Raw genomic sequence first — 15663 nt, forward strand, 5'->3', positions numbered from 1 at the left:
GTTTCATTAGATTTTAGATTTATGCCTTCTTAGCTTTTTGCAAGGGCATTTTTTCCAGTTCTAAAAAGGAGTTTTCCAAATTTTTTCTATATGTGGCAAAATTTCCACATATGCTAGTCATACAACTTCCATATATGAAAAAAAAGCTAGCCATACAATTCTCATTTGTGCCCATACCATTCCGATATATGAAAAAATGCTAGTCATTGAAATTTCATACACTTTTTCAAAGGGAATCTATGGATAAATATTTCAGTGCGAAAAAATAAACGCTTGCTTAAAATTTTGTGAAATTCATTAGTTAAAACGCGATTGAACAAATGAGCATGCTGCTTCTAATAGTTTTGGTCACTTATTTTCTTCAGGTACAAATATTTGTTTTAGGGACCCAACTATCATAAATGTAGCCTTAACTCAGCGTGTGTCCTTAGCCTTTGCCGCCCCAGCTGCCTTGCACTCTTCCACTTCCTTTCCTCTTATTCGGACTTTGAGAGCTTTTGAAGAATTTATTGATCGGTGGCTGTGACGGAGATAAAGTCGAACTGACACATTCATCATCTTTCTTGGCAACTTTTGTATAGCGTTCGATATACTTGTGAATATCGAACTTCCTTTTACAACCTTCGAAGCTCATCCACCTAAAACAGAAAGTCATCCATGCCATAAAATCAGTTTTCTTGACAACTTCAGACGCACGAGGATGAAAGAATGAAACTGATTCTGCAAAAAAGTCAATAGAAAAATGTTGCCTTGAAATTCTGAAATTTCATGCTTCATCCTCTCAAAAATCTGAAACGCTCATTCGGCAGTAGGAGGCAAAGCATCTTCTACCATTTTTTATTCTATCGATAAACGACTCATAGGTGTCCATTAACAGTGCTTAAAGTCTGATCACAACTTTATTCAAAGACCATATATTTGGACCTTGGGAATTGAAACGATGTGACCAATTTGGTCGGTATTTTAAAAACATAGCCATCACTAAGTTGGAAAAAGTGTCAATGAATTCAAGGAAACCGAAAACAATTGATCGAATTTCATCTTTCGAAGAAAAAACACCTCGTGTTAAGGTTTTTTGAATTTCAAGAATCCTTTATGACTGGCACTTCATAAAACTAACCCAATTAGAGAAAAATGGGTCAATAGAGATTTTTTTATACCGCTGCGAAATCTATGAACTAAAATCCAATTTAAAAAAGACTCGCATTTTAGTTTTACGCCGTTGCAATTTCCAAACTGAGGGGCTTAGTTTGCCTTCCATTGAGCAATTTAATTTGAATTGAATTGAACAAGAAATCAACAGTCAAACCGCGATAAATCAAATTTGATCGGGATTAATTTTTAAAATTTCTTCACGCAAATAAACAGTATCAAAAAACCACCCAGCTTAAATAAGTATCAACACTTCACTGATTGAGTCTCAACACAGAGGTGAAGCAGAGCTTCGCACCACTTGGGATACAACACAAACATAAAAAATCTTGTTTCTCAAAAAAAATAAGTGAGAAGATAGAATTTTTTCAAAACCAAAGTAGCATTTGTAACAAAACAATGAGTCGCCGCTTCAGTAGAAAAAAAATTCGCAACCAATTCTTTCAATGGAACCCTTCATCTCAGATTTGATAACGAACATTTACCTCAATTTCAAAAAACGGTTTTAAGTTCAAGAACACGGCTTTCCGAACTTCATAAATGTTTTTCGCAATACCAGTTTATTCAGAGAAAATTTCCAGAACCGGGATTCTCAATTTATCAATTTATCTGAGATTAGGCAGGGTAGTTTCCGAGAAAAGTTTACAAAATAACGTGATTCAAAAATATGACTTTTCCGAAAAATCTAATTTTTTCTGTAAACAAGATTGAGCGTATCGGTTTTTGCAAAAAAGATTCACACAACCTGTTATTTTGATTGAACCTAAACATCAGATTTGGCAGTTCAGCTTTCGAAAAATCAAACAGTTGAAAAAACGGTAAAAAATAGCAAAAACTATAAAATAGCAAAACCTGACTTTTCGTAGGGTCATATCTCTTTGTTTTAAAAAAATGGACATAGCCGCTTATGGAAGGGAGCTTCCCAAAATCCATAATTTGAACTGAATTCAAGATCTCATTTTTGGGTGGATAGTTTGCGAGAAAAGGCCAAAAAATTTATAACAAAAACTGTCAAAAAATCAAAAATTTGAATTTTCCGATGGCGACAACTTTTTGCATGAAAAAAATTGGGAGCGACTGCTGAGGCAGTGCAACGTTCCAATACACATTCTTTTCATTCAGCAAATATATTTGTTGTCATGAAAAACTTTGAACTATCAATTTTTGTCTAAGAATTTTAGAATTTTGTGCGATCCAGAATAAAGAATATAACTTATGTTTCCCTTAAAATGACCCCAAAATAGATCACAAAGCCGATAAAGTATAAGCCGAAATCATTTGAGCCGAAAATAGTTTTAAAGCAAAAAAAACAAAAAACTCAAAATATACGAATCAAGGCTAGTAAAATTGAAAATTGCAGGAGTAATTCATACAATGAAAATTGCGTACAAAAAATCACTTCTACGAGGTGTTAACTATGCCGACGAAATATAAGCAGACAAACTATACACCGACATTTTTTGGAAAGTAATATTTCTGTTTGAAAAAAAAACTGTTCCTGGTCAGATTCGAGCAGGAGGCATAGAAGTTTGAATTCATTATAAAGAGTGTACCAGAAAACCACTTTAGTACAAGCGATTCAGTTAAACAAGTTGTAAACCCGAAAAAAGTATATTCCGGTATGGAAACGCTTGCTAATCGCAAGCGTAGACAACTTGTATTCATCTTTTAGAGCCTGTTTTGTGAAAAACCTTAAAACAGATTAAGTGAACAAATGCAAACATATTAAGTTCTTTTGCTGAGTGATTGCCAAAATACTCCTCATTACCTTATCTTTCCCACCACATCTCTTTCGCCCCATTTGGGCGGGTCATGCACTCCAGCTATGGACCACATCACACCAGCAAAGCCATTCGGATCAGCTCCATCCAGACTGTAATGGTCGTTCAAGTACAGTGCAATTTCCAGGGCATCTTCCGGACTCTTGCTCCATTCCAAAATCTTTTTAGCCCAATACATTCGCATGAATCCGTGCATTTTGCCGTCCATTTTCAACTGCAGTTGAGCTGCATTCCACAAATTATCGTGCGTTTCTGAGTTTTCAAACTGCTCTTTTGTATAGACATATTCACGCTGGTCGTTCTTGTGTTTCTCCAGGGACTCTTGCGCCCATTCTGGCGCGCCTTTCAAATTATCATAGTTTTGGTTATAAAAGCAGTAATTATCTGACATTTCTTTCCACGTGACCAACTCGTCAATGAACTTTTTAACCGAATCTGAATGCGTTTTTTCGAACTTTTTGATTTCAATGGTAACTCTGTGAGCACTTATTTGTCCATAATGCAACCATGGCGAAAGGTTTGAAACTGCGTCAACAGTTGGATCGTTTCTCTGTTCACCGTAAATTTCCAAAATCTCTTTGATAAACTTTTCGAACCTTTGCAGACACTTTTTCGAACCCGGTTCGGCCCAATCTACAGCTGGAACTGATTCGTCAACAGGCACTGAGACCTTCGCCTTTTCCCAATCTGTTTCTGGAAAAATGTCACTCGTTTTAACTGGATGAGGTTTCATTTTTGGAAACTCGGTAAAAAACTCGGGAAATTTGGCTTCGACTTTCAAACGTGTTTCGTAGGCCCTCGGTTCTTGTTTGAATGAGAGTTCCCACGCCGGAATTATGTTATGAGCATCAACTTGATACAAACAAGCATTTTGCATTTTTGAAATTTCATTAGATAAAAATTCGATCTGAGTCTTGTGAGGTTTGAGAGGACTGAAATCGCAGACAATTCCATTGACGGTGTATTTTTTCATAAAACCTAATATTCTTTCGAACATTGGCAACTGGGTCTCCGATAAAAGATGAAACTGGATGCCCAGATTTCTACACTCTTCCTCGACCTCCTTTAAACCTCCGAGTGAAAAGTCGATAGCTCTTCTAGTAGCTTCTGGACTCTCTGGATGTTTGCTGTTCAAGCCCACAATTACATAAAAGGGCAAGTTTTGCTTGATGGCCCAGTTTTGCGCAAAAGTAGCCGCCCAGTTATCTTCCATTCTTTGGTCTCTGTGAAGGTAATAGGCCACCCCCTGTGACCCCGAGATGACCTCGTGACCTTTTCCAGCCAGGAGGCGACACCTCTTCATGTTGAACTCCGTGTACTCTTTGACAGAGCAGAACATAGCCTTCTTAAGGCTCTGCTGCATTATTCCTAGAATATCTCTACCTTGTCATTTCTGTCACTTTTGTAGAGTTACTCTGATTTGAACTGCAGATAGGGTTCTATGGTGGGAGATCTTTCACCATGTAAGCAATAACATAAGCGGTGCCTAGCTACACGTTTGGTAGATACAAACAGTCTCATTCTTACAAACAATTCGTCAAACTCTTTCTTTACCACCGTTTATTTTTGAGAAGCTGTCAGACAAAATTTATCTGATATCATTCGACACAAAAACCACATTTTACAACTGATGTCTCCAGCTAATACAAAAGAGAAGTGTGATCTAAAATGACTAGCACAACGTGTTCTGATACAATTATCATTGAAATAAAAAGACAAAATTCTAGATGCCGAAAGTTTCGAAAAGCGAAGCGGTGCAAAAGTTTGCTACTAGCCAATGCCACTTGTAAACCAAATTACCCACTCATTTTTTGACCAAAATTTGTCAATTATTATAATTTGTGTGAATTTCAAAGTGATGTTTCTTGAATTTGGTTGATCTTTCTCTGAGGCAAACCTGAGTGTCTGCAAAAATATATGCAATTTCGTTGTGCAAAATAATGTAATGAGGGAATGATTAACATAACAGTTTGCCTCGCTGAATAAATCGAAAATGCAATCAAAAACTGACGCGCCTGTGAAACTGATTAAGATTTCAAATTTCTGAACCTTAAGAAATAGCAGCTATACTCTGAAAAAATCTGAAAAACTACTTGAAAAAATACATGAAAATTACTTGAAATATATTTAAAAAATTACGAAAAAAAAAATTGAAAAAATAAAAGTTAAACAGCTACAAGAATTTCACGCTTGTATAGAAAGAAGCCCATAAATAGTTTCGAAAGAATCGCAAATCAATAACTAAGCTTCAACAAAAATTTGGTCGAAACATGTTTGAGCAGAAAACAAAACTGTTGTCATAAAAAACTTCATTATGTTTTGAAAAATTTTACGAACCATCCAATCTGAAACATACAATCGCATGCTAATATATTTGCCCTCAAAATTAATCAATAAAAGTTGACTGAGCCGAAACAACAAAAACTGAAGCTATTTATATATTTAAAAAAGAAACGGAAAAAAAAATATATCAGACTGGCGTTTAAAGAAAAACGGAAAACGAACCGACAAAAACAAGGACGAAAACTACGAACCCGAAAATTTACACAAAAACTTTGAAATTTGAAAAAAACCTAAAACGGTCTTTACCTAGTTACTACATAAATTAAAGTAGTTTTAATCGAATTTTCAAGATATTGAGCATTTTACAAGATGAAGGATTCCAGGAGATATGAATTGAGTCCTGTGAACCAAGTTCTTAACGAGAAAAAGTCTAGAACCCAATTGTAAAACCCTTGCTTATCGAACGGGTAATTAGGTCTGTAAAAAAACTTCACGCAAGTTATCGTCTAAATTCAGTTACTTTCTGATCGTCTTATTTACGTGTCCAACTTTCTAAGCCTCGTTTTTCCGTTTAAGTCTACAGGCAAATTTTTCATTAGTAATATGGAAAACAGCGCACCTAGAACAGAGCCTTTTGGTACTCAAACAGCATAGTACCGAAAATTATAACTTTAAAAGTTGCTCAGATGTTCTCTCTAGCCCGGGCAGTGTTTTAGAACTAAAACTGACTGATGTAATATATTAAATGAAAGTTTCAAATTTACTAATGTGTGTTGTTACCATATTAGGTAGTATTCTTACTTTCGTGAGCGAGACAATAGCGTCTACTGTTCCTCATTTATTGCACAATCTTTCAAAAGAAATTAGTTTTTGCAAGTACTCAGGAAAAATTCCTTTCTCGAAGCACTCATCGTATATAGTTTCAAGTAATTCAGCTGTTCACTTTGTGTTCTAAAAAATTTTTCTTACAATTCTGCTCCATATTTGTTCTTTGAGCTAGAAATTGCAATTAGAATAGCATCTTTTTGAGAAGATCATTGATTTAGGCTGCTCGGTGAAATCAATCAGTAATGAACTGATGTTGTATTTGGTTTATACACTCCTAATTGTTGCATTAATGAAATTAACTCGGCTTGGTATCTCAGTATTAGCTTTCTGTTCTAGAATCGAACTTTTCACAAGTACTAACAAAAAACAATTTCTATTAAAAAATTGTGCAATAAATGAGCCACAGAAGACGCTATTGTATCGCTGACGAAAGAAAAAACAAAATAATATGATAGCAACACACATTAGTTAATGTGAAACAATCATTTGACACAGTATATCAGTCCGTTTTAGTTCTAAGACACTGCACAGGTTGTAGAAAACATAAAAACACAATTTAAAGATAAAGTTTTTGGTACTATATTGGGTGAATGTATAAAAGAGTGAAATTATCACATGGCTCAATTCTAGGTCCAGTGTTTTTCATAATACATTTGAAAATTTTGCCTATATACTTAAGCGGAAAAAACTGAGCTTAAGAATTTAGACAAGCAAATTACACAATCAGAAAGTAACTGAATTTAGACAAAAACATGCCAGCAAATTGCGTGAAAATTGTTTTCAGACATTATTTAACTTTCAGTTGGGTAAACACTGGTTCTCCAACCACAAATCAGATTAGTGATGTCACAATTATATTTTTAAAGCATTTCAAAAATGTATCACATTAGTCGATTTAAGGTTTTATAATCAATTAACAATAATATATTTGATCAGTTGTGCTTGCTCGCTTTATTCGTGCAAATAGAGACTATAATTCAAAAATTTTAAACCTGTTTTTCTTGACACTAGAAGAACATTTTGATATTTTCTAATATTTGAATGTTTAAGTTTCTGTTTTTCACGTAAAATCAGGCACCACAAATAATGATCAGAATGGATCTACCAATCAGAATGGATCTGGCCAGAATTTTTTAAAAAACTTAATACTAAAAAAAATAGAAATTCAAAAATTGTTTGATTTTTTTTCAAGACAACTGTTGTCGATTTTGCCTAAACCACTAACTTTTTACGCGTGTGTATAACTTTATTATCACATCACGAACAGAAAAACTTTTTCAACGACACTAACTTGAAAAACTTTCATTTATTATTTTTATGAATTTGGTCGAAACATTGTGCTACTTGCACAGCAACCGGCTATCCTTATTTATTATTGGCCTTAAAAAGAAGTTAAAATATAACGATCTCTAGGAACGGCGGGATTTTTCCGGGAAAAGACACTTGGCGGACAAGAAATATCCATGAGAACTGTCCTCATTTAAGATGAGTTCACCTGCAACGAGCTTTTCTAACATGCTTTCGAGGAAATCTTCAAGAAAAATCAACACGGTAAATTAACTATCCTTCGCTATAGCGGTGCTTTCTCATTCATGGACCAGCGCAAATATTTAAAAAATGTCTTCCAAATTTTCAATAGCGTTATCATTCCTATAATTGATCAAATGGTACGAAAGTATACCAATCTTGAAGGTTTATCAAAAGCATACAAATCTTGAATAGTTTATCAAAGGACCAGCGGCTCAGAGGCAAGAGAAGTGCCTGCCTTCCTTCACGTTGCTGGATTGATTCTCGGAAAGATTTTTCTCGGGATATTTACCTGTAATAAAATAAACACAGCAATTATTCATCGCCGAAAAGCTGTTGATTTTTTGCGGCGCTGATTCAGTACAAATTCAAGACTAATAATTTCTAGAGTTGTAATGAAAAAAATGCCACTGGATGATGTTCGCAGTTTTTGCGCATCAAGAGCGCTGATTTTCAAGAGATGTCAAGCCCGTTACGAATATAAACAACAGAAACTTGCGAATGAAATTAATGATAGCACGAGAAAATTGATGCAAGGAAATGGATCCCCACAAACTGAACAAAAATTAAAAAAAAAAACGTTTAACCGATTCTAGGAAAATTCAAAAAAGGTGTCTCAGTGTCAAGAAAAGCCAGTATGAACATTTTCGATTAACAGACCCACTTGAAGACGCTGAATTTGTGCCCAAATCAATTCTATTTACACAATTTTAGATGCAATTAAACCTTACTTTCGCAGTTTTTATCTATTCAATTCCTCTTTACTAAAAAATCAACAAGAATTTAATTTGAAATGAAATTGAAAAAAATATATATTTTAATTAATTCATTGAAGTCGGAACATTCTCTACTATTGCAACAACCGGTCATCCTTATTTTCAATCAGCAAATATTGGCATTTTTTCTCACGCATACAATTGCGTTAGATTTAACACCAATATGATTGGGCAAACACAACTAATCACACCCATAAAACAAAACAAAAAACATTTTATCGTTGGGTCAGTTTTTTGAACGATCTTTTTTCTCTTGTACACAAGCTTCAAAGTTTCAAGGCACTGAGCCGGTTAAAATTTTACTTCATCTAACATCCCCGCAACAATCCTTTGATTAACAACAACTGATTGATTTTGGCATTTGAAAGCGAAGCGTCTTCTATATTTCAAAAGGACTGAACTAGATCCTTCAAATTGTATTTTGATGCGCTTCATCACTTGAATACTAAGAACGCAGGATCAACTTCCTCCTCAAGCGCTTTATCACCCAACTTGAGCAGTGGCAGAGAGTCCTTCTGATTTCGTATGTACAGTTTTTGCTATTTCAAAAAATTGCACCTTTTGTTTTAACACCTACGGTGCTTCAATCAGATAGTAGAGCAAACTCTAAAATAAAACATCTAAATTGAATGCAAAAAGAGGCTGAGGGCATCCAACCACGCTTTCTGTTTTCTAAAAAGAATTGTAAGAAATAAATTCAACTTCTACGTTTCCGACTTTTTTCACTACAAGACAGATAAAAAACAACTTATTTTCTGATCCGCTTTATTAACAAAGAGCCATATGCCGAAACCGCTCGACCCTAGAAAATATTAGATGACAAAAACAATTATTTGAAAAACAAAAAAATTGCACTCTTTCAAAAGGGATTTCCGAAACAAAGGCTGGTAGCATCCAGAACTTTAATAATTTAAAGGAAAAAGTCAATTGAAACCAGGTTCCTGAAATTGAAAAAACTTTACAGAGAAGCGAAGAGGAAATCATGTCTTTTTTTCAGACTGAAGTCGTTTTTTGTGCATGAGATAAAAAGATCTTGCGAAAGCCTATAACTTCAGCATATTCCACAGTGACGGTAAAATAGACTAATTGTTCAACAATTTTTATCAAAAAAGACAGGAAAATCAAAAAATCATTAAAATTCTTTCTGAAATCATTATTTTAGCAGAATTTTTTTAACTTGTGAAGTTTTTAGTCCCATAAAGGCGCAGAAAAAATCGAAATATTTTTTAATTTTTAGTAAAATTTAAGTTTCACGGCTTATGTTTCGACAAAAAGCCCGCTTGCTGTCTTTACTCGCTCGAAAATAAACTGAAACTTTTAAACCAGTTATTACCGACATTTTCTCTTTATTTCATTCGAATCAAGACTGACTCGAAAAAGGCTTTTCAATGAGATATCAGTCCACATTTTCCAATGCTTTTGGTTGAAACACAAAATGAGCCGCTCCCTCACTTTATTCACTCAAAATTGGACAAAAATTAAAAAGTTCGAACGAGTTTTTCTCGACACTGAGAAAACCATACACTTTTCAAAAATTTTTACACTGGCTCGAAGAAATGAAGTTAAAAAAACATTATAACAAAAGAAAAGGTAAAGCCTCGAAAATTAAAAAATTTTGCGGCGGCGCATTCGATATTACGAACAGGAGAATTAAAGTCCCCTGTCCTGCATCTGCGCCACGGTCCCTTGACAATTTACTAACAAATAAAGCAGCTACTTATGCTAACTACTTGCCAATTCAATGCAGCAGAAATGGCACTAAATTCAAAAAGACACAACTTTGCACGCAAGAAATTGGAATATAACAAACTAAATGCATCCAAAGTAAATTTTTATGTAATAAATTAAAACGCTAGAATTCAAACCGGCTTTTCTCAAAAGTGGGAGAAGTATTCCAAAATTTTTTGATGGTGTTCGAATCAAGACTGAAAGTTTCTAAATATGATATATTACTCAACTCTCTCCGATGATTATTTGTGATAACTGATTTTGCGTGGAAAACAAGAAAAAGCGAAAACCAAAATTCACCCGAATACAACTTTCCCCCCCATTTTCAATTGTCGGAACAATAAGCTTTCAATTCCTTCCAACTGTGCCGCGATGGCTTACAGATGAGCAAACAATAGCCACAAGTAAAGCAGAGAACAGATGCTATGAAATTTCCAATGCTACAGATCATTATTAAAGCAAAAATGCGACCAATGAGCATTTTTGTTTTGAGTTAGGCTGCAAAAAAGGAAAACCATACTAATATACTGCGCTCGCTAGTGTAAATATTGATAATAGCCAACTTTTTCCTTTGAAATTATGTCAATAAAACATCAACCGAAACCATTTGATCGAAGATTTTTTAAAAATCATATAAAAAAATTCGAAATACCATTAGAAAATTTTTGTAAAATTTTTTGAACGAGAACATTGCAATAAGCAAGAAAATCGAATTTTTTTAATTCGCAAGCACAAAATCTTGATAAATTCTCAATTTCAATATCATTGATCAGTCTTTGCTAAGTTCCGAAACGACAATTTGACTACATCGCCTGACTAGCTCCCAAGTTATTTGCCGGACACAACAACAGGCTCATGTTTACAAAATTAATACAGACAGCAATGCACTTTTATTGATAGGAATAATCCTAAAAAAAAGCTGAACAATGGCACATACATATTGATAAGATGAAGTCTCAAAAACAGTCTTAACATTCGGGGTCGCGACTTCATGCTGATAGGAGTAGTCTAGTTGATTCGACCAATTCAAGACTTGGAGGGAACTATGGCGTAGGTTGAGTTCTTTTCCGGACGAATTTAGGTACCCCATAACAATTCGTAGGGGATCAAGTTAGTCTAAGTTCGATTCCAAAAAAAAATTGAAAAAAGCCTAGAAAGACGTGTCTGAAAATTTCCGTAAATCAGGCCGAATATATAATCTAACTATTCTACAAATTCAGCATGATTTTTTTATTTTTACCTTGGAACCAAATTAGCTTATGAGCTGATTCAGTCGCTTCTCATTGGCTTGAAAATTACAACTGAAGGTTTGGAAAATATATATAAACTTAAGATATAATTTTTTTTCGAAAATGAGAGTAGTCGGAACTTCCTGTGCTACTTGCACAGCATAATCCTATCATTGCTAAGGATACTAAATCATCATAAAACAAATGAAAAATAGCTCTAAGCTTAGGCTGGCTACTTTTGCAAAAACATAGACCAACTAACAAACACATATTCAACATGGAAAGTTGATTTATGATGACCATAAAGAATTTTGAACATTGCCGAAAGGCAGTTGGAAAGTAAATAAGAACACTTTCACTTTTCCAAGAAAACAATAGATCACGACGTTGAAGCTCTCTGAATTAAGACTACTGTTTATGATCGGAACTTCTTTCGTAATATTATCCATTTAGAGAAAACTGAATCAATAAGTAATTTTCTTATTTTGCAGCAAATTCAGAAAATTTAAGTCCATTTTTGAAATTAGAAGTCATTCCCGTGTTTCGTGACCTTTTCAAATTTGCTGTATGATAGTGGAATTTGCCTTCATTTAAAAAAAAACACAAAAAAGTGAAGTGAACAAAAAACGAAATCATAGGTCAAACCGTGAAAAATCAAATTTGAGCGAGAACAGTTTTAAGGCTTTTCCAGAAAAAAAATATCTACGTAAGTGAAAAATTTTTTTTACACTTCGATATTGAAAAAAAATCGAATATTCTGCTAATATTTTCAGCAATAGTAAGCAAAAGTTCGCATGTTTCATCGTAGTGATTCTTAACTCAAATTTTGAAAAAATAATGTGGCCTTTTAAAAACTTTAGGTTGATTAGGCAAAATAGGGATTTCGCATGACGTTAACGAAGGCACCAATTAAATAATTCATAAGTGAGGGCTTTAAAAATTTAAAATTTTGAAAACTAAAGACCAAATTATGTCTTTGATAGACCAGTTCGTCCTCCCGGCGATCGATACTAAGTAAATACAACTTTTTGGTATGTACTTCAGTTGCTATATAAATTTAAGCATTGAGAAATTGTCTGATTTCAAACACACTTATTTTTCAGACAACTTTCGGTTACAGCGTAAACATTGATGCTAATACAATATTAAGATAAACCGGCTACGGAACAATGGATGACTTCTCACTTCTCTTCCCCACGGAAAAAAGGGCCGAGGTTAAATAGTGGGAGCTGGGCCGGGGTAGTCGAATAAACACGGCCCCTCACTCGAATCGATAGCTTCCTCTCGGAGATAAGTTTTCTCACACTGCAAATAGAAGAAATTTTCATTTTAATTCAATTTATATTGCGTCAAAGAGTTATATTAAGCTACGAAGTAAAATTACATTTACAAATTTGAACAGGCGTTCAGGTCAATCAATTTGGATTACTTTCGTTCATTTGGCCCAAAGTTAGAAGGGCCAGAGAGTCTATCTCGGTGGTGAGTCGCTCAGAGGAGAGCCAGTGTTTGAACTGGTTCATAACTACTTCACTAACTGCCAGTCGCTGCTCCTCCGAAGTGATGGAATCGAAAACTCCTCTCCAGTTTGTCAAGTGACTTTGCCTCGCAATCCAGCTTTTAGCGTAGTCGCCGGGCAAATATTTGAGCACATTCTCAGCCGATGAGTTCTCATTTCCTACTCCTTGTAGTTCAGGGAATGCAAACGGAATCGCAAAGAGGTTGAAATTATCCGGTTTCAAAATGTTCCACGACTGTTTTTGCTCTGGAATGGGGCAGTAAACTGTGTTCCAAAAGTTAACGCCTAGCGATAGCCCCGCCCTGGTCAAGTGATGTGTGAAAGACGCGTACCATGTATTAAAAGGAGCTAAGGTCAAGTTTTCATTTTCGTAGAGCAGTAACGGATTCGTATTTGTAAGGATGTGGAATGTTGAGTTTTCTGTCTTCTGAATAGACAGTTTTCCACATGCTGCAATGATTCGCATATTTTTACACTCATTCACGGATAAAACTGTCGAGACTGAGCCGACCACGACTGTCGTGTTTTTGCATCGTAACAAATGCACGCTTTTCACTGAGTCTAATAAGTAAATGAATGAGTTGGTGCATCTGAACAGTTTAATACAGTTATCTTGCAGCAAAGCTCCAGTCTTGGCAAGAGTCTGTTTTGTAATATGAGCAAGCATTACAGACCTAGGAATATAATTTCCCGTGGATACTATTATTTTAGACCGAATAGTCGCTGAAGACCCGCCTACGCTGGAATCAACCGGAATGCCTGGAACTGGGCAGGGTATTTTAAGCCCCAAAGACTGTGACGTTTGCATGCCAAAAGGACTCACGACCAATGTCCCACAGAGCCACTGGTTAAACTGACTGACAGTAAAAGTATTGGATTCTCGATTATAACCAGAGCCTAGAGCTCGAACAGCCAAATCTCCGATTGGTTCCAAAGACTCGTGAACACGACCTTCGAACAGGAAGTCGAGACCAGAGAGAGCTTTCAGACTCAAGTAACCTGAAGTGTGTGAAGCCAGAACTTCTAGCAAGGATCCCAACTTCTCAATGAAGAACAACACTATCGATTGCTCGTCGGCAACTTTCCGAGAAGCCATCGAGTTGTCGCCCCAACTTGCGCTCAGATCGTGACTGGAATTTCCCCCCGGCCATTCATTCGTAGCCGAACTGTAACTGCTTTTGAGAGACAATTTGTGGAACTGCTGGAAGAAAAGGTAACACATGAATGCATAGATGTCTATCTTTCTCATGTCTCCCTCGTTCCCGGCTGTCATCTGGTTGAAATGAGTCATTTTGTCGAGGTTGTTGGCGGATCCTAAATGAGCAATCGACTGTAATCTCTCGGCTGGCGATGACGTCAGAAGCAGGAAATACTCAAAGTAAAAATTTCCAATCTCTTCACTCATCTGCAGTTTGTTCACACAAATATGACGCCACATTTTCTGGGAAACTTTTCCGATTCCTCGTTTTGATTTTTCCTTCACATAAGGCAGTATTTTTTTGAGAAAGAAGGGGGAAAGTTTTGCATGAGGAGACAGTTGGAATGCTGTCTCGGTAATGATAAAAGTTCTCGGCCATATTTTGACCGAGACGTCTGTGGAACTCATTCTTTAAAAGAAAATATGATTGAATTACATTCTAAATCTGAAAAGATACACGAGTTATCAAGTTGTAACTGATGATAAACTTCATCGCAAAACAATAATACCAGACGTTTTCCGACGGACGTCCGACAAAGTAGCACAGAATGTTCCGCCCACAGCAAACCACCCATTTTTTCCACAAGGTCTCATCCACTCTCCAAGGTCAAAAAGTCGGAAATACAGACAATTATTCTAAATTTTACAATTCGAATCACGACTGACATCGCTTTAACATGTTAGCACATTCGATTATTTTCCCAAATTTGTTTTCATATATCTGAAAGCGAGCGATAACAAGGTCGGAACAAACACTCGCAGGGCGAACAGGAAAAAAGTGATTCAGATATTTGCAATCATAGTGAGATATAAATGGAAAAAAAGAAACTATCTCATTTCAAAGCAGAGACATTGCAGCTCAAAGAGCTTTTTACTACAAAAACTAAAATATCAAGTTCAAGTTCAAAATTCACTTGGAGGCAGCTGCACTTTCCTTCGGGCTGTTGATCACCTTTTCTAGAACATAGGCCGAAGATGGTTCAATCCTTTTGTAATACCCTTCCACTGTATTTGTAATCTCGAATCCTTCCTTCTTGTAAAACTCCAAGGCACTGTCGTTTCCCAATTGCACATGCAAATACACCGCCTCAACATCTGGGAACTTCTCGCATAGTTTAAAGACATGTTCCAACATAACAGTTCCAACTCCCAACCGTCTGTACTTGGGTAGACAGCCGAGAGTCATAATGTAAATTTTCTTCTGGTTTTTGTCTCGGAATCCCGGACTGGGCAAAGGGGTGTGGGTGTTGTTTGGGTTCTGGGGAGGCCCGCCCTTTTCAACCCGACAACACACCGCACCAACTATGATGTCATTGAAGTAGACCAACTGAGCCAGTTCGCCCAGGTCCAGAACATCCTTGTAGAACTTGTCATTGTACATCACTGGGAAAATGACCGTATTGAGACGCTTCAACTGACCCACATTGTGCTTCGTGATGTCTCCAAGGTCAATTTTGTAATTGCTCTTCTCTTTCATGGTTAACTGAAAAACAAACACTTTTTCAGTGTTTACTTATAAACAAACATTTCCTCTCAAATTACGTGTTTCACTTCGAATTAACTATCTTCGGATTAACGAATTTAAAGAGACAAACTTTCAGTTATATTTCAAGCTGATTTATAAACACCATTGTTTTGCTCGAGA

The 15663-nt window shown here is 35.7% G+C and overlaps 3 protein-coding genes across 3 annotated transcripts; all 3 read right to left on the reverse strand.

Moving 5' to 3' along the window:
* Nucleotides 1–4298, reverse strand: LOC134844262 (deoxyribodipyrimidine photo-lyase-like). Its single transcript, XM_063860853.1, has 2 exons — nucleotides 2921–4298; nucleotides 1–638 (listed from the first exon to the last, which is right to left on the reverse strand). Exons 1-2 carry the CDS (start codon nucleotides 4294–4296, stop codon nucleotides 428–430), a joined length of 1587 nt encoding a protein of 528 aa, XP_063716923.1. The 5' UTR covers nucleotides 4297–4298; the 3' UTR covers nucleotides 1–427.
* Nucleotides 4299–12653: 8355 nt separating this feature from the next.
* On the reverse strand, nucleotides 12654–14459 carry LOC134844080 (TBCC domain-containing protein 1-like). Its single transcript, XM_063860552.1, has one exon. The coding sequence runs from the start codon at nucleotides 14424–14426 to the stop codon at nucleotides 12720–12722; it is 1707 nt and encodes a 568-aa protein (XP_063716622.1). The 5' UTR covers nucleotides 14427–14459; the 3' UTR covers nucleotides 12654–12719.
* A 338-nt stretch (nucleotides 14460–14797) lies between these two features.
* On the reverse strand, nucleotides 14798–15498 carry LOC134844229 (N-alpha-acetyltransferase 50-like). The gene has a single exon (XM_063860813.1). The coding sequence runs from the start codon at nucleotides 15493–15495 to the stop codon at nucleotides 14929–14931; it is 567 nt and encodes a 188-aa protein (XP_063716883.1). The 5' UTR covers nucleotides 15496–15498; the 3' UTR covers nucleotides 14798–14928.
* Between the last annotated feature and the right edge of the window lie 165 nt (nucleotides 15499–15663).

The sequence above is a fragment of the Symsagittifera roscoffensis genome, chromosome 4 (genome assembly GCF_963678635.1).
Source record: "Symsagittifera roscoffensis chromosome 4, txSymRosc1.1, whole genome shotgun sequence".
Classification (NCBI taxonomy): Eukaryota; Metazoa; Xenacoelomorpha; order Acoela; family Convolutidae; genus Symsagittifera; species Symsagittifera roscoffensis.